The sequence below is a fragment of the Cuculus canorus genome, chromosome 1, assembly GCF_017976375.1.
Source record: "Cuculus canorus isolate bCucCan1 chromosome 1, bCucCan1.pri, whole genome shotgun sequence".
Lineage (NCBI taxonomy): Eukaryota > Metazoa > Chordata > Aves > Cuculiformes > Cuculidae > Cuculus > Cuculus canorus.
Window position 1 is genome coordinate 181,864,728 of NC_071401.1, and position 18,986 is coordinate 181,883,713.

The window sequence follows — 18,986 nt, forward strand, 5'->3', positions numbered from 1 at the left end:
GTTGCCGGGGCAGGGCTGCTTTCCCTTCCCACCCCCGCCGCGATGTGCCGGCGGTTGTCATCCACCCGAGCCCAAGGCGCGGAGCAGCCCCTGGCCGGCGTCCAGACGTCTCCCTCTCAGCTGCCTCCCCCCGGCCGCCCGGGATCCTCCTGCCTCCGGTCCCGCGAGTTATAGCGCAGAGAAACCCGCGTCAGAGAAGCCGGCCGGCCCGGGGCAGCATGTCCGGTACCAAATACGTAGACTCGGAGGTAGGAGCGCCGTGGGAACGGAGCCGCGGCGCCTCGAGCGCCCCTCTGCCCGCCCGGCTCGGACCCCGCGTGCCCGCCCGCTGCGGCGCCCCGGGGGCAGCTCGGCGCGCGGCGCGGACACGCGGGCACCTGCGGGCCCGGGGGGCTCGTACCCTGCTGCGGTGGGGGCGGTGCGGGCCGGGGCCGGAGCGGAGGGGGCGCGGTGTAGTGAGAGCGGGACGGTGCGGGCAGCACGGTGCGGGCAATACGATGCGAGTAGTACAGTGAGGGTAATACGGTGCGGGCCCCGGGGTGCAGGGGGCACCGCGATGCCCGTGCGGGATGGGCAGTACAGTGCGGGAAATACAGTGAGGGCGGTAGGGTGCGGGCAGTACGAGGAGGGCAATACGGTATGGGCAGTACGGTGTGGGCAGCGTGGGGTGAAGGGGGCACCGTGATGCCTGTGCGGGGGAGGGCAGTATACTGAGAGCGGTACGGTGCGGACAGTAAGGTAAGGGCAGTACGGTGCCGGCTGTACGGGGTGGAGGAGACACGGTGATACCCTTGCAGAGGGGAGGGCGGTATAGTGAGAGAGGTGCGGTCAGGGCAATACGGTGCGGGAAGTGCGGTGCGGGCACCGGGATGGAGGAGGCACGGTGGGAGCGCTGCGCTCCAGATCGCGGCGAGGGCGGTGAGGGAGGGCGATATGGGCGAGCAGCGCCGGGCGGGCGGTGCGGGAGGGCGCTGCGCAGGGAGCCGCGGCAGCGCCCCGCCCTGGGGCAGCGCGGGGGGCAGCGCTCGGTCCCGCGGGGTGTGGCGCGCGCCCCGCGGCCGCCGTTAAACCCCCGGGGCAGCGCCGCCCCGCAGCCGGGCTCCCTCCGCTCCGCGCCCCCGCGGGACCCGGGCGCGCCTCCCCCGGCCCGGCCCCCTGCCCTGCCCTGCCCGGCGCTCCCTCCCGGCCGCTCTCGCTCTCCGCAGGGCTTTCTGTACACGGCGCCCATCAGGGAGCAGGGCAACATCTACAAGCCCAACAACAAGATGATGGCAGATGAGCTGAGCGAAAAGCCGGTGCACGACGTGCACACCAAAGAGATCGACCTGGTCAACCGAGACCCCAAGCACCTCAACGACGACGTGGTCAAGGTGAGGGGCCCGGGGCGGGCTGGGGGCGATGCCGGGGCTGGGCAGCCCTCCGTCCTGCCCAGGCGGAGCCGGCGGGCGGTGTCAGGGCGAACCGCTGCCCTCCGCCTGCGGCGAGAGGCGCGGGGACGGGGGAGTTGGAATTTATTTATTGTAAGAAGAAGGAGAGGGTGCCACGGAGAAGTGGGCGGGGGCGGCCGGAGGGAGACCCTGCGCTCCCCGCAGCGGGGGATGCGCCTCCGTGTCCGTCAGGGCGGGGATGCGGACCCTCCCGGGAGAGGATCCTCCCGGCGCAGGGATGCGGGAACCCTCCCGGGAAAGGGTCCTCCTGCTGCAGGGATGTCAGCCCTCCCGGGGAAGTGTCCGCCCGGTGCAGGGATGTCAACCCTCCCGGGAAAGGGTCCTCCCGCCCGGTGCAGGGGTGCGGGAGCCCTCCCGGGAAGGGTCCTCCCGCGGGGATGCTGCAGCTCCGTGCCCGCGGGTCAGCTCTGCAGCCCGGACAGCCCGCCCGGGACCCGGGGAGCGGGAAGAGTTGCATGACTTGATGTAACACCGGCTGAGGGATTTTCCTTCCCTCGGGCACCTATAGAAGTAGGGAAGGGAGGGAGCACCGAAGCCGAGCAGTCTGAGCTCATTGCGCTGCTGCGCACGGCCTGCGGGACAGATCACCCTCCCTGAGCTAAGGGGATGCAAAAAGCAGAGGTCCTGGTGGACGCTTGGATTTGTTTCCTTGTTCCATTTTCCTTGGTGTTTTTCCTTCCCTCAAGACATACTAAAAGGAAATAAGCTAAGCAAAATCTAACCATGCCCTTTTCTGGATTTTTTTTGTTGCTGTTGTTTGGGTTTTCAATTCAGAGTTTGCCTGTTTGGACAAATCAGCATCATTGGAGATTTTTGCTGGAGTTCACTTCGGTCAGAAAAATCACAGAGATTATTTTTCTCTTAGCAGATGATTTGCATACTATGCATGTAAAAATTGAGGATGCTGTCATCTGGTTTTCAGAACCTAGGAAAAACAGGAGCTGCCCAGCTGTAGTGGGTGACTAAGCCACTAAATGTCTTACTTAGTGTCCAGCAGAGTCAGAGTGTGTGCAGTTCACCATGTTTGTAGATTACGAAGACCTGCTATTGAAAATAAGAAATATTGCATTGTTTCCAGAGAATCAAAAAGTTGGACTGGGGTTCCTGAATGTAGGTCAGTGAAATGATTCATGCTATGTGCAGAGAATATAGTAAGGTCCCAAGTAACCTTGAACTCCAGTGACTTGAACGCAATTTCAGGGTGCTGAATATGGTTAGCCATCATGCTGGGTCAATGCTAAGAGTTATGCCTCAGAGCCATTGACGGCTTTGTGATTTAGAAAGAAAAGGCATAGGTTTTGTTTAGGAAAAAATCATCTGTGTACTTTATGGTAAAACACTTGTATTAAAATGGTTGATTTTAAACGTGAGAGAGCAATTGTTTTTTCTTCTACCCATGGAGGAGCAGCTGACTACACAGGGAATGCAAGAGCTGAAGAATGAGGCTGCATCATGGCTTATTGCGTACATCAACAGAAGAAGTCCCCAAAGCAACCAAACATTCTGAGGATGAGTCATAGCCCCCAAGCATGTAGGAATTCAGGTGTCCACAAGCTTAGCTAGGGAAAGAAAGATCTTGCTGGGAAAACGAGGGAGACCACTGACGGAAAAAACTCCTAACGGGCTTAAAAGAAACTGAAGTGTACAAAGCCCATGCTGCCCTCTCTGCCTCCCACAGAGGCAATGATTAAGAAAGTTTCTTACACCCAGTCATCCAAAAGAAAGTTGAAAAGTAAGACTTATAGGAATGGAATAAGCAAGCTTTTTAGTTTGTCTTTTAAAAATAATTGTGGACAGACACATTAATTGAAAACCCGCAAACAGCCAGAACACAGGTATTACCATGTCTCTTTGTTAGCGAGAGAGCTCATGCATGTAGTCATATTAAGATACAGGAATGCATCAAATGAATTTTATGTTAACCACACAGGACGCTTTTTGCATTATAAAACCAGCAGCATTTGTGAAAAATGTGGACATGGTAGACGAACATTTTTTTTATTAATTTCTTTGAGTTTTATAAGTATTTATGTCTAACCTGAAAAGAAGGTAGAGGAATTTTGCCATAATTTGAGTTCATTTGGACACTGCACTCAGGTTCAACTTGTTAGAAGTAGCCATAGGGTTCAGACCCCATACCTGAGGTACAGGCTCAGTTTGGGGGGGAAGATACACAGATTCAGTTACTGCTTTAATTATCAGTTTGTGGTCCCCTTCTGTCAGATATCTGCCTTTACTTCAGCTGTAAATCTTTCAGACTAGTATAACAGAAGAAGTCCCCAGTCTCAGTCAGGTCCTGAAAGACAGTGGGGAAGAATTGTTCAGTGGTATTGAAAGCCAGAAATATGTTTCAGGCTTAGCTCAGTTTTGTTTAGAGCTGTTGCATTTTTCTAGATTCAGAACCTTCTGCATTTTACTCAGCATTTAATGCATTTCTTGCCACTTGACTATGAGGCACAATAGCATGGAAACTGGGGACAAATCAGTCAGCCATGAAACAGAAATGATTAGACAGAGAATGAGGAATCTGCTCTGTAAGCAGCTCTCTAAAAGGCCTCAGTGTTGTCTGCATTCAAATACTTCCCATTGCACATTTTAAAAATAACCCTTGCTTGTGAGAAACAGGAGAGATGTTCCCTTGGTGTGCAACATGCATCATCTGCACAGCTTCCTCTGCAGCAGATACATGGTGCAGGCAGCAACACGGTGGGGATGCAGGCAAGAAGGAGAGACCCAGTCAAGACCCTTGCATAGAAACTGCACACATGGAGCCAAAACTATTGCCTACTACATTGCTTATGTTTTATCTTCAAATTAGCCACCAAGTGGAAGCTAAGTGCTGGGTGGTTTACAGAAAAGTGGGGCAAGTGACTGGATTTCTGTTAAGAGAAGGATGGAAACGAGGCCGTACCAAACGTGAGACCTGCAGACAACAGTGTTGGCAGCTCTGTGGTGGAGGAAACATGATCTAGTAAAATCACCAGAATTTCCTTCCTGTTCCAATTCCTTCAGCAGGGAGTGGAAAGGAAGAAGTTTCTTCCTCATATGACTGCCCTCATGCGTCACCTGGGGGACAACCTGTAAACAATGGTGGTCCCGTGCCTTGAGACATTGCCTTGTAAAACCTCACCATCACTGTCCAACCAGCTAGTCATGCAGGAGGCATTTCATATGTCCTTAACTGAATAATTCTACTTTTGGACTTGCATCCCACAGTTTCTATTTATGTGTGATGAGATGCAACAAACAGCATAGAAAGGTTATCTTTTTTTTTTCTTTCATTCATTCCCCAATGACACAGAACTCGCAGTGGAAGTGCCTGAAGTTCAGCCTTTGCTCTTCCTGCTTCAGACTGTGACTAAATTACTCTTTTCCAACTCTTCGTAGTTTAGAGTTTTTCAGTGTATCTGTGGTCAAGTCTGCACAGGGTTTACTGAATTTGAGAGAAGCAGAGGAGAGAAACAGAGTTGCTGCAGCTCGCAGTTCTCAGTACCTCCTTGCTCAGAATAGGATGGACCTTGTAGCCAATGCTGCAAAGTCTACTCCTTTGGAACTAGTGAGGACCAAATGTGCAGTCACATCTGCAGCCAGATTACGTTTTTTTCCTACAGTAGTGTGCCAGGAAGAAGAGCCTGTGCCTGGTTTACCACCCAGAACATAATTATTATTTTGTTTTAAACAAGTGGTGTCTATCTGCTCTTTGTTGCATAAGAGTCATTTTCACTGTGGAAAAAAATTTCAGTACTTGGCTACTGATGTAAGGATGCAGAGCTTTTGTACCAAATTTTAAACAGTTCTGCATTTGTGCTTTCCACTTAAAACTAATGCAGGTAAGGACAATTCAGCTCACTGCAAGGAAGAGTCTGGAGTTTCTAGTCAGATGTTGACAAATACCATAACACCCATATGTAGGCATTGGGGAAGAAAGTATTACTCAGCCATTTTAAAGCCATTTACAGTTTCTGCCTCTTTCTAATGAAAAGAGAGGGTATTTTAAAAGGACATCTTAAAAGGCAGTTTACTACTCAGAGCACCTCACATCTCTACTCCTGAGGACCTCTTGGGAGGAAAGCAGGTGTTGTCCTTGGCTCTTTTCAGATGGGAAGGTTTAGGCATTGAGGGCTGTCACAGTGATGTGATAGCACATATCAGCCTGGAAGGAATAGAGTTCTGTTCTTCAACACGGTAAAATGAGAGAAAAACGGATATCGGTCAAGTGCTTTTTCTGAAACATTAATAAAATAACATTTAATGCAGCCCTCCTTTCATTGTTTTTGGATATTGTTAAAAGTCCTATGAAAACAGATAAATATATGTGTTTAAATACTTCAATATAAATAATGTGTGTGTGTGCGCAATTGTTTCAATCCAAGCTTGTCATCTGAGCTCTTGTTACTAGCAGTGATGGGAGTGAGATGAGTCTGGAGGCAGATTCACATCACGGAGTTTAGGCCTAACCATCGGACGAGACAAGCAGTGCTCTCGAAGAGTGTTTCTGTCTGTTGACCATACATGTAGCTTAGACATGACACTTTTACACAACTGCATTTAAATGAAATTATTCTTGAACTTTGTTTTATAATAATGTCCAACTGTGTTTTCTAAATTTAACTGCAAGAATAATTAAATGCTTTACTTTGGCGTTCCACATGATACAGTTCTGTTTCAAATATTGCATCCAAGGCTAGTCTAGGAGTGAGAGGTTAAAAGCTGGAGTTGTTATGAGTGCTGGTTTATACAAGGACTGAGCAAGGTCTTAGAGTTATGAAAAACAGTGTTCTTGCACAAGAGTTAGGAGTTCCCAGATGTGGAATTTCTGAATGTCCATAATAATGGCATTTTTTCTAATGAAAGCTTCTTTCTTAAAAAAAAAAAAAAGTGTTTGTGTTCAAGCTCATAGTATTATTAAGGCCTTATGCACTCTTTTCTTGCCTAGCATGATGAACATGGCTCGTAACTCCATAGCAAAATGTTCATTAGATGGCCATGGGGCCAAAGCCAACGATTCAGCATGGAGATTCCCTTTGTTAGAATTTATTGGACATTGTCTCAGATTCAGAGGAGACAAATTTAATTTCTGTTAAATTCAACAGAATTCAGTTATGCAATAGAAAATTTTAAGAACAGTATGAATCAATTTTGTATTTTTTAGCCCAATGTATAGTTAGAAATACCATCTTCTGTTGCACAGAGTGTGGACATCTAAAACTGAAAAAAATTATTGAGATCCAAAATTCTCCGTGGGGAAGAGGGATCAATGTGTGTAGTCAAGCAGTCTGCCCATGAGGTCTCCAGTGAGAATTTGATCTTTGTTGTATTTTAGGCAACAGTGAGAAGAAAATATAGATGAACTTGGATGATTCTGTAAAATTTGCAATCTCTGGAAAACTGAAGAGATATATAGTTCTGAACTAAGATAAGTTTGTATTTCCCACAGCTCTCAAATACCCTTGTAAGAAACAGACAGTGGGATGGAATCTGCATCGGCAATTGATTTTTTGAGCTTTTTGATCCAAACTACCATCTTTCTTTTCTTTCCCAGACAAACAACAGCAATAAAAACCATCTTGAACTAAAAAGGATTTATTATTTTGAAGATAAAAGAAAAGTTATGCTATTTAATTTCACTTACTCGGGAGGAAGGTTTAACTCTGTTAGTCCCTTCCTATTTTTCTCACAGATTTCATATGAAAATGTCTCTTGATAGTTTAAAAAAAAAACTTCGAATTTTATGCAACACCATTCTTGTTAAAAATTATGAGTTACCATTCGAAAGGACAAATAATTTCAGTACCACTATCCCCACTCTAGTGAGCATATTATTGGTAAAATTTGCACTCCATTTTATTCAAAATAGTCAAGGAGTTGTGCTATAAATGTTAGTCGGGCTGCACAAGGACAGGGTTTGTCTGTAGTTTTCTATTTATCTGACCCATGTACTTTATTTTCAGATAAATAGGAAGTGATAAATTCAGCTTCATAGATAAGAAGTGAGAAAATACTGTCACAGCTGAAGGTGAAAGCATCACATTCCCTGTCTAGATTCCCACTGTGTTGAATTTCTACTCAGAGTTCTCAGAAACTAAGGGAGTCTCATAGATGAATCGCAACACTTCCTTTGACAACTCTGAAATCGCTTCTCGGAATTCAAATAGATGCTACAAAAAAAAATGTCAGTTTCCCTTCAAGATCAAGTTAATATCTCCTTTATACCTTATCTTCAAAGTCTCCTGTTGTTTTATGAAGTCCAAGGTCATATATTTCTGTTCTAGTGCAGTTTATGACAAGACTAATTCATGTAGACTAATGAGTTTATGACAAGACCAGTTTATGTAGACTAATGAGACCTTGATTTTTGTGAAGTACTAAAGAAATAGTTACCTTGTATTTAAGGATCAGTAACTTAAGATCTTCCGCAAGAAAGACAATCTTCTAACAGGAGAAATGTAGAGGCAATTTGTTTTCAAAGGAACAGAGAGGCAGCTGTGGCTGCACGGTCATTGTCAGCAGTAAGTGTGTTCAGGTAGGAATGATGGAAGAGGTGAGAACAAGCTATAGAGATTTGCTAAAAAGAATTGCAGCAGTTAATAGGAACGTGTTTGTGGGTGGTATACCTAGTTAAAAGTCTGCTCTCCTTAGATTCCTTTTACAAATGTTGAAGAGGAAAAAGTGATTTCCAGATCTGAAGCACCCTCCAAAGGTGCCTGTCTCTCTCCACACACTACTAAAAAGACCGAGGTCACTATTCCCATTAGTGCCTGAATTTCCCATTATTCCCATTAGTGCTTAAATTTAGGAGGGATCAGGCTAAACAAAGTTCTAAAAAATTACATCTAACAGTAGTTTACTACCTTAAGCAGATCTGTAAACCTGGATCGAGGGCAGTACAGTATGTGTAATATATGCTAGTTATATTATATGTGTAAAGTGAATTCTAATAAAAAGATAGCATAGCATCTGATTACAGAATATCTTAAATTTATTAATGTTTTATTTTGTTTTATTAATGTTTCTGGATCTTGGTTAACTCAGACCCCACTGGAATCAATAAAGGAATTCATGTTATCTTTAGTGTAGTCAAAACTTTGCTCCAGTCTTCGAGTTCATGAATGTACCTCTTTAAACATACACGTGGATGTATGTACACACAGATGTATCGGAGTTCTTTGCTAAAAGAGCTGTGTCAAACAAGGAACTGTGGAACATGAAACAAATCATTAAATGAAGAAAGCTTCTTAAGAGTTTCTCTTTGGGAAAACTGCAGTATTCTCGCAGCAGCTCAGTTTCCAGGGAGGAAAACAGCCACTTTATTTTCTGAATGTTTATTCCAACATCAATGTATTTTCCAATGAACATGATATCCCTACCTGCACAGGAAGTTTTGCTGTGTTACAGAGGCGTGCAGGTGTCTCCCTGAAGCTGCTAGTCTCCTTCTGCTGGACTATATTGAGACAAGACAGGCAAGTGCTTCAAGAAGAGATCTCTGGAAAAGTGACTTGTTGCTACAATGCTGACCCATTGGCATCAGTCACATTTTTCTCACAAGTAGTTCTGTAGATTTTTATGAGCCTGCCTATCTATAAAACAAAGCCTATCACCAGGGCTTTTCCGGTATGAAATCAGTAATTCGGCATGGGTAGGGAGCAGAAGGTTGTTCTCTTAGTAATTAGTAGCAAATTATTTTTGGGTGTTTTTATTGATTTTTACTTTGTGAAATGGTGACCTTCAATCACAACCTTTTTCTAAGTCATGGCTTTATTTAAAATTGTCCCCAATCCATTTGAGTATTTGCGATGTGTGTAGTAGAAGTCACTCCTGACCAGACAGGTTTTCTTCTGACTAGAGGAATGTAGTCCTTCAAATCTACTTTCCAACATGAATATCCTTGTTTGTTAAAGCATTGTTGACTTTTCTGGCATACTCTATAGTACTCAAGAAAGATTCGCTGTTTCCATCAAGAGATCTGCCAGCAGAACACTCTTTTCTTGCCATTTTATGAAAAGCAGGTACAGGGAGACAGGCAGTGTAATGCAAATTCATTGGCCAGTTTCAACAAGTAAGGGGGGGGAAACAATTCTATTTGCCTTATAGGGTTTCATTTTACTTGGAATTGTCATTTTTCTGGATTTAACTAGCCTCACACAAAAACTTTCCTAGCCATCTGCACTCATGGCATCTCTATCTGTGCAGAGGAATGCATGTTGTGCTCATTGATCTGGCAAGTCCCCAAAAAAGCAGTATCCGCTAAAGGCAGAGTTCAAAGTTGACAGAGCCTTACACTGCTGCAACCCAGTCTAGAGGGAATCTTGGTGTTCCCCTGTTAGAAGCTTGCCACTATACCAAAATTCACGGTGATTTCTTGTCTTCTGATAGAATTTATCCCATCTCTGGACACTGCTGGATGTTCATGCTTTGTAACCCTGAGGCTCATAAAAATGCTCTGAAATAGAACAAGTTTTTGCCTTTATAACACACCTGACAACACCTAATGTTTGCTGTTGAAAATGATGTTTACTGAGAAAGCAGAACATCTAGGCACCACGAAGCTCAGTGTTTTCAGGAACAAAGTACCAGCTTCTCTAGTAACTGCTGGTAAACATTTGCCAGATGGAGATTACGCAGTGCTATCAAAAGGGTGAATGATTTCTTACAGCCAAAACAAGTAAAGATGCTGTCCAAGTTCCTGTAATACCATGCAACCAAGGTGTGGATGCAAATCCTCAGGGAGAGCATTGGGCCCGTTTGCAACAGTGAGAACTCAGTGTCCTCCCATTCTTCTTTCACGCAGGCCTTGAAGCCTTGAGGTGCTACTGTGTGCTGTATCCCACACCTTCAAAACAGTGAAGCACCCTGGGCTCTGGGAGGGGAGGGAAGAGAGGAGAGCAGATTTACCGCTTAGTCCCAGCATCTCCCATGCACTTTCTCTTGGATTCAGGAGAGAAACAAACTGACATTTTTTTCTCATTTTTATTATAAACAGTGATAGTGATCAGGGAGAGAAGAAGCAGCAGATGTAAAAGAACGATATTTCAAAGGGTCGAGGAAACATTTAGAGGTTTAGCTGATATCACTGATTTAACAGAATGCTTGAGAGCTTATTGTTTAGGGTGGTTTTGCGTCTGCTGTCATGTCTTTGTTTTCCAAATACTGTAACTGTGTTAATTTTTAAGTTTCAAATAGTGATCTCATATGCTCATGCATTTTGTAGTTTTCAATAACATACGTCACAGCTTTCTCTGAAATTAGGAGCGCTGCACCTGTACTGAACATAAACTCCCAAATGTGACTCATGATCTTTTGTACATTTTCTTCTGATGAATGTTTATTTAAAGGACATTGAATACTTGTGGAAATTTTACTAATTGCATTTATCACAACAGAAAATAATATCGTATCTGCTTTTTTTCTGTATGTCCGTTTCAAGTCTTACAAGGACACGATATAATCTGGTGAAACAATATTCTACTTACAGTCTTGGTATCAGGGAAAAAAGCTATTTAGAATCGGCACTGGATAAGCAGTAAAGACAATTTCCATACTCTGTGCTAAAAATGTAAAGAAAACTAGCTTGTGACTCCTTATTGTATAAATATGTATTCAGACTTGACTACAGCCCTGGTCTGGAAGAGTAGGTAACTGTATTGACATCAGTGGGAGAGTTCACATTTTTTAGGTTGCGTGCATATTTAAGTGGTTTGCTTGATTGAAGATACCAATGATCAATCAAAAGAAATCCAATAAGGATCTGAGCTTCTTTTCACTGACTCCAAAAGTAGTTGTGGCACCCAAAAATGTAGACATCCTCAGTGCTTGTTTGGGTTCCTCCTCAGTGGAGCAGGGATGGTGCCTGTCTGTGCAAATTGCATGCTGTGAGCACAGCAGCAGCACACAGATAGAATGCACGAAGACTTGAATGATTATAGTTAGAATCACAGAAATGTAGATTAAGTCTAAGCTCCCGTTGGTATTAATATTTTTTCTTGATAGACCCAGCACAGTGAATTTTTCTCTGTAATGGCTATTATAAACCTCAGAGAACAAACTTTTGAGGAGCACAGCTGGTAAGTAGGTGATTTGAGGTTGACATTTAACACACTTTTCCATCCTGCTGGGTTTTAATACATAGGGTCTAAAGCAGCAAGGTCAACAGATCAACTATTTTCATATATAAAGCTTATATATTTGAGTCAACTGGTTTGTTTTTTTTTTAAGAAAGGCTTAACACTGAAAAAAATAACTTCACACTGCTTAGCTTTTGTGATTTATTGTTTCTTTCTTTAAACAAACTGAAAAAAAGAAGACAAATTCCCCATACCATTTCCCTTTCTTGTAAATAAATATGGTTTAGAATCAAAGCAGGTTCCTTAATTTCCTGATAAAAGTTTAATAAACATATGCAGAGCAAAAGAAGTGGTAATTCTCATAGCAGAATCAGACAAAAGCTTCAAGCAATGTGAAAACTGACTTTACGAAACTGAATAGTAGGAAACAAAGAATAGCTGAAGCCAGGAAGTGTATTGTAAGCATGGAATAGGGGTTGATAGTGTTTAATAGCTTTGACTGAAACAGAAGGCTGTAGCGAGTTATTAGCATCCTTTAGAGGGTCAAAAGAAATTTCCTTTACTTCCCTCCTTGTCACAAGTGAACGTGCCTGTATTTTCATTAGCTTCGCAAATAAGTCAATGTGATTTCACAGCACACCATGACAGCACTGGAGGAACAAATTACACACTGAACATGCAGTTACCGAATGAGACCTGTGCCTAACCTAAGCATTCCATCATTTAAATAAAACAAACTTCTTAACAGATTTGCATGCATGTGTAATGTTTTGTCCAGAGCAGCCTTGAAAACAATACACTAAAAAAGGTATCTCACCCTTGCAAGCCAGTTAGGTTCATTTCCAGAAAACAGGGTGTCTTTCTTCCCTAGGATCATATTTCTGGCCACTTCTCTTTCTCCTGTCAGCCCTATTTTTACTTTACTTAGGTCATTTGTACTCCTGTTATCAGCCTGATGACACTCACCATCACTGAGTGCTACTGAACTAAAAAACAGAAGGCAGTTATAGGAGGTACTGAGAAGTGGGTAATTAAAGTGATGTAAATGTAACCCATAGCAAGAGAAAATGCATCCAGTCACTTATTCCTCCCATTGCCTGTGGAGGACTGATCTCTGTGAATTAAAAACAGGATCTTTCATGGGAGTGGTTCAGTGCAGGAAGAATCTGGGTAATATCTCAGTTCCTGCAGTGTAAGGACTTATCTCTACTGCCTGAACAGTGAAATAAATAGAGCCTTTCCTAACCAATGGTTCTGTACGTGATCTGTTAGCAGCTGAGAAGTAGAAGAGCTCAGATTGCTTCAACTGTTTGCCTATCTTTATTTAGACTGTACACTGCTGTGGATAAGTCTGGATTTGGACAGTAGCTCCACAGAGCGTTCCAGTCATAGCTGGACTCTCTTGACATGTACGTAATTTTGTAATGTTCTTACGGCTTTCAGGGAGATAATAGTTTCATGTTAACACTGTACTCAGCTGTGAGTTTTTAAGAGGTTTTCGTATCTTTTCACTCTCAAGTTCAGTTTGATATCTCCGTTACTCAAACTGAAGCAGTGTGAAACATGGAACTTCAGTAATGAAATGGGAAAGATAATGGCAGTGAGACATCAGCTATGGTTCCTATAGCACCATCTCTTCAGCTTCTGTGCATTGGTAGAGACATTTTAAGAGCTTTTGAAATTACTCCAAGAAGGTAACCTCTTGATAATTGTTGGTGTCTCAAATACACTGTTATTATTATCTAACAGACAATTTTATTCCTGAGTACTTTTAGGACAACTATGACTTGAGATGAGAAATTCTGGCCAAAGATCTATCAAGAATGTTCTAATATTAGCATCATCTGCTGGAATGAGACAGGGCTGTCCATCTGGAAATGTTATATAGCATGATTCTTCTGTCAGCTCCCCAGGAATAACTCCATGGACATCTTCAGCCTGCTCAACAGGCTAAAAACATTAGTTACAGGAAATCATGATTAGAGGAAGTTTACTATTTGATTTGCAAACCAATGAGTTTACTAGTTTACATTTTTTCAGTAAAGCATTCATTAAATTAATTATTTTGGAAGGAACCAAATTATGAACCAGTCTTACTACTTACCTTAAAAGTTCTAGGAAATTCACATTAACCTATGGTTTCTTTTTACATGCCAAAATATGCTTTGCTTATAAAAATTGATTGCACTTAGCTAACTTAAAGATGTAACCATGAAAAGCTCATGGATCTCCATTCATATGCTAAGATTTGACATTTCTCTTACGAGCCTGTTGAAAAACAGACAAGACAGACTCCACCACAACTGAACTGAATAAGAAGACTTTAGGCATGACCCTGAATAGCCCTTAATGCACTGAACTGCCATACGATGCCTGTGTGCACAAACTGGCCCTGGCAATGATTACAACATCAGCTGTTAGGAAGCATGCAATAAATTGCCAGAAATTTTAGCATAAGAGGGCTGTGCTCAACCTATGGAAAAAAAATGTAGTCTTCTAATAGTATCATTTTTTGAGAAGCAACTTTTTTTTTATTTTTTGCTGTAATCATCTTGGGGTTAGCCGTCATCTGCATATTTTTATTATCTGATTTCAAGGCAAACATCAATAATAAACCAAGAATACCCATTTGCTTTGAAAATGAGCTTCCAGAAAGAAAATACACCCTCTTCGTGAACTCAGGCATACGTTTTTCCAACAGTTGTACTCAATTGAATGAGATAGATTTCAGTGAGAAATATGTAGATCTTGAAATCATCTTTTATTGTTGGGGGAGGGCAGGCAGGAATAGGTACAAGACAGGTAGAAGTCATCATAAGTAGATATTGTTGACTTCTCCATGTATACATGTATGCAGCTTCTTTCATGATGCGCTCCTAAAATCCCGTGGTTGATACAAGGACATCCGATTGTTTCATTTGATCAAAAGATCATAGTACATCCAGGCAAGTTTCTTGCTCTATCTTACTAGGTGGCAGGTTGCCATGGAGCACACAGAGTGATGTTTAGGCCCAATGAAGCCAGATTGATATTCGGCATTAATGATAATTGATATCACAATTGACTCAGAAATTTCTTCCCGAGGACTTTCAAGCCCTTCAGGTAGATTGCACGTAGACTGTACAGTTTTGGTTCAGAATTATGTTTTGATTGAGGGCTCAACAGGAGAGACAGAGGAGTTTTTTCCAAGATTTCTGTATATTTTAGATGAAAAGAAGTGATTGTGAGTCCTTTCCTACAATATAAGCAATACCTATACTGAATGTAGGTTTATATATATATATTCACCTTTTTCCAGCATGCTAAGGAACTGTTGCCTGAGTTTCTGAGGCCACTAGCCCTTGTCATCCTTATCCTGCTCCTGTAAATCTTCACTTATGGCAGCAGTAACATCTAACTTTAGGATCCAGTCCCAGGAATACAAGTTCTGGTTTTTCTCTTTTATCTGATTTAAACAGTTATTTCATTTCTTGCAGAAGAATAGTGTTGTGATGTTCTTTGTCCTGTTGAATGCGGTACCTATACAATTGGTTGTGCTGAGTGATTAAATATCCTGTGTTGTGTGTTATATCAAACACATGTTTGTGTGACATGCGGCTGTACCATCATTGCAATTCTGTTAATTTTCCAATAGAAATGTTTTGACAATAAAGCTTCCTGAAAAGCTCAGTATTTCAACAGAGTGGTAAAATATGCCTGTTGGAATGCACTGCTTCCTTAGGTGACTCTTTGAATGATGTATGAATAGTCAAAACTATGAAATATGTGGAAGAGTGTGTTCCTTCTAAATATTAATATGTTGTCCTGGCCATGTCTTTCACGAACAGCGTTATCATATAAACAGGATAGGTTGGAACAGAATGGCTGTAATGTGAAGAGACTCCTCATGTTTAATAAGATGAAAGAGGTCCCTAACCCTTTCAGGCTAAGGAGCTCTACCTGTTGCAGATTTAAACCCAACATTTTAGTTTTTGGACTATTAACAACTATCTATACTTTCAAAATTTAAATTACTAGCTTCACTATTTTTTTACTGTCAGAATTCAGCAGTGCTATACAAGGCATGATGAGAAAATTAGGATGGATAAAACACATTTTGTCAATGCATGCGTGAGGTGTGTAGAAAGTCAAAACAATGGCTGCATTTATTCCAGTTATAGAGACATGAAATGGTTGTTAAGCAATGAAAGCGTGATGGTTCTGTTCACCTGGTTCATCCGTTAAGTAGACTTCAAGGGCACTCCATACCCTTAGGGCTTTAGGAGATGAGGAAAATGTATTGTGGGCAGTTCACCTCCTTCTAGAAATTAGATGTCTAATTTTGAGCTAAATCATTGACGCTCCCTGATAGTCACTGGAAAAAGATAGTCCTTGAAAAGATTCTTGGCTTGAATGATGTGTTAAAATGTGGGTCAAATCATGTCGGTATGTAGGAAGTACGTGCTTTGATGTTTTGTTGCAGGGGATCATTGCTCTCCAGGAAAAGGATTTCTGGAATCCGCCTGTGATAAGAACTTCTGACTGACCTGACTTTGTGTTCTTTGCCGCAGATTGATTTTGAAGATGTGATTGCTGAGCCAGAAGGGACACACAGCTTTGATGGGATTTGGAAGGCCAGTTTTACCACCTTCACTGTAACAAAATACTGGTTTTATCGTTTACTGTCAGCAATCTTTGGCATTCCTATGGCTCTCATCTGGGGCATCTACTTTGCCATTTTGTCATTCCTGCACATCTGGGCAGTGGTGCCATGCATAAGGAGCTACCTGATTGAGATCCAGTGCATTAGCCGCGTCTATTCGATCTGCATCCACACATTCTGTGACCCACTGTTTGAGGCCATAGGCAAAATGTTCAGCAGCATCCGAGCCACAGTACGGAAAGAGATTTGAGGGACATTTCATGGAGAGCCATCAGCCTAGGAAAGGGGTGGGGGTTTTGTGTTGTTTGAAGTGTTTTGGTGCCAAGTTTCATGTTTCCCAAAGCAACAGACATCAACTGGTGGTGGATATACTGGCCCAAAACAAAGAATCATCTGCTCAGTTTCTTAATCAACTGTTTATTCTTACTGGACTACTCGCCTTTTTTTTTTTTTTTTTCTTTCTTCCTTTTTTCCCCTTCAGTCTGCGTTTCAAACTAACCTTAAATGGCTCTTCTGCCATGCCAGCTGTATATCATTTCTCTTCAGAGACTGGAGTGCTGTTGGATGCCTTTTTATCTCACCCTACATCCTTATGAGATAAATCCACAGTGATACTGAAGAACGACAAAAATGCTTTCCATCACTATAAAGCCATTCTTTTTATTGTGGCCAAAGAGCACAGCGCTGTTGCAGCAGAATGAACGTGATCAGCTGGCAGGTTTTAGCAGAATGTTCTTTTTCAATTGGACTGTCAGTTGACTGCAGCTATTAACAGTCGTGATCGGATATGGTGCACTATGAATAAATTAGTAAAGTAAACAAATTACTGAACTAATATATGCCCCAAAAATCTAACATTTTATCAGGTTGGAGACACTGGCATGTGAAAGCTTTTCGTGAGCATAAAAAGCTTCAGTCAGTGCCTTTCTGTCTCATTCTCTCTTCGAAGTTTGCATCTAGTCATTCCTCAGCCTTTAGTAGGGTTGCAAAAGCAAACTGCATTTGAGAACTAAAACTAGTTATAATGGAAATGGTTTCCTTACTGTGACTTAGGACACATCCCTTAAGGAGCATTTAGGTGCTTCTCTCACAGGCTTCTTTTTCTTTTTGCAAAGTATTGATATAAACAGATATCACAGGTATGCCAGAGATACCCCTGCATTACAAGAAAAATGAAGGTGTGCCAAACACAAGCCACATGAGGCCAAGGAGGAGCTGCCCCTGCGAGAAACTTTTCTGTTAGCTTTCATAGCTTCCCTGTCAGCAGAAGTCAGTGTGCCACCAGCATGCAGATTATTTTCAGGAGAACTGACGCTTCGCGAAGTCTAAACTAATTCATCACAAGAGATGGTTTAGAAACTTCACATTTGTGGGTTTGTTTGTTCATTTTTAGCTGAGCTGCAACAGGAGGAAGTCTTAAACAGAGGGTGTTGTGTGAAACTACCGTGTTGCGAAGTGCAGGGCTCCGAAAGCAAAGCCTTTGCAACATGTTCTGATGCTGTGACCTGCAGGAGTTTTTTTTCCTCATGACAGTACTGTGTTCAGAGGTGCTCTCTGCATCCTCATATGGTTTGCGTGAAGCATTTGTAAAAATAGTTGTGAGGCTAATCAGCTTTATTGTAAGCCAACCTGGGGCCTGAGCCTGCTCCAGTTGGGATCTCCAGCAAACCGGTTCTTGACCTCAGAGAGTCCAAGATTCGGCCCTTGGGATGAGCATGGAGCTGTCTGGTACACCTACAGCTTTTGTATTTAGTGCTGATATTTCACATATTGCTTTACCTAACACGGGAGTGCCTTCAGTTCAATTACTGCCAAAGCATTGAAAACTTTAGGAAATGCTGCATTTTTTTAAGGGGCGGAGGGAGGGACGGGGGGGAAAGAGGGTGCACAAAAAAAATTACAAAGCTATTAACTACTATTGTTTGCATTTAAAACAGACACTGGTATGGATATAGTTTTATGTTTTTCTATGTACATAATGAAGAGTGTACTATTATAGATTTTTTTCAATCTTAAAAACAAGCGAGATTGTATACAAGAAATATTATCTTTTTATAAGGAAAATCACTCTGAAGAAAACCTTCTTGATTTACCATATAGACTGAATATCCTATAAGATGTCTGTTCACTTACTTATTAGTCCCTAATCCATTACGTTGCTGATCTAAGACATTTACATTTATACACTTACAGATATAACTGACACTTTTTTTTTAAATCTGCATGTACATTAAAGACTACAATAAAAAGATGTTTATTGGTAGCTCCTGTCTGCCTTCTTTTTCCTAGAAAGTCATGTGAACAAATCTCATGTTATTAGGAAGAAAAGCCCAATATTTCTTGATAAAGAAACAGAAAGCAATGTCACCGGTTTCTGAAGAAAGCAAGCACAAAACAATCTTGACTTGTGGTTCAGGATATGGCTCAGGAAGGTTCTTCCCAACAAAAAATGACATTTTACTCCTCAGTAAATTTTTTTTGTTGCTAAATAAGTGTCAGGAGGACTAATGAATTCAACATTAAATAGGGAGCCTAAGCTGGTTTAAATGCTTAATGATAACAAATTCCTTTGATTTCTTGTTCCTTGGTTTCCCTACATCTCTGATTAGGATAATGATGTTTACTTGTAGATTATTTTAATATCCAGTAAACAGAATGATATCCTACTACAATTGAGTTGCTTATTGTTCATTTTATGTAAAAGTCTTTGAGCATATAAAATTCAGTCCTGGATTGTCCCGATAGCTGTTCAGTTAAAATTGTTCAAAGGTTTTGTTTTGAATCCAGTGGAAACAGGATTGTTCCTAATAAAAGCTCATTAGCCTAAGCATTTAA

General features: G+C 42.2%; 1 protein-coding gene across 1 annotated transcript; it reads left to right on the forward strand.

Annotated features, from left to right (window-relative positions):
• On the forward strand, window positions 1-18,429 carry CAV1 (caveolin 1). Its single transcript, XM_054079990.1, has 3 exons — window positions 1-248; window positions 1,206-1,370; window positions 16,060-18,429. Exons 1-3 carry the CDS (start codon window positions 219-221, stop codon window positions 16,399-16,401), a joined length of 537 nt encoding a protein of 178 aa, XP_053935965.1. The 5' UTR covers window positions 1-218; the 3' UTR covers window positions 16,402-18,429.
• The last annotated feature ends 557 nt before the right edge of the window (window positions 18,430-18,986 follow it).

What these genes read in the sequence shown, in the direction of transcription:
- CAV1 (XM_054079990.1), top strand. Translation starts at nt 219, where the DNA reads ATGTCCGGTACCAAATACGTAGACTCGGAG. An exon ending in CCAAATACGTAGACTCGGAG is followed by an intron (nt 249 to 1,205) that starts GTAGGAGCGCCG and finishes CGCTCTCCGCAG; the next exon opens with GGCTTTCTGTACACGGCGCC. An exon ending in TCAACGACGACGTGGTCAAG is followed by an intron (nt 1,371 to 16,059) that starts GTGAGGGGCCCG and finishes TCTTTGCCGCAG; the next exon opens with ATTGATTTTGAAGATGTGAT.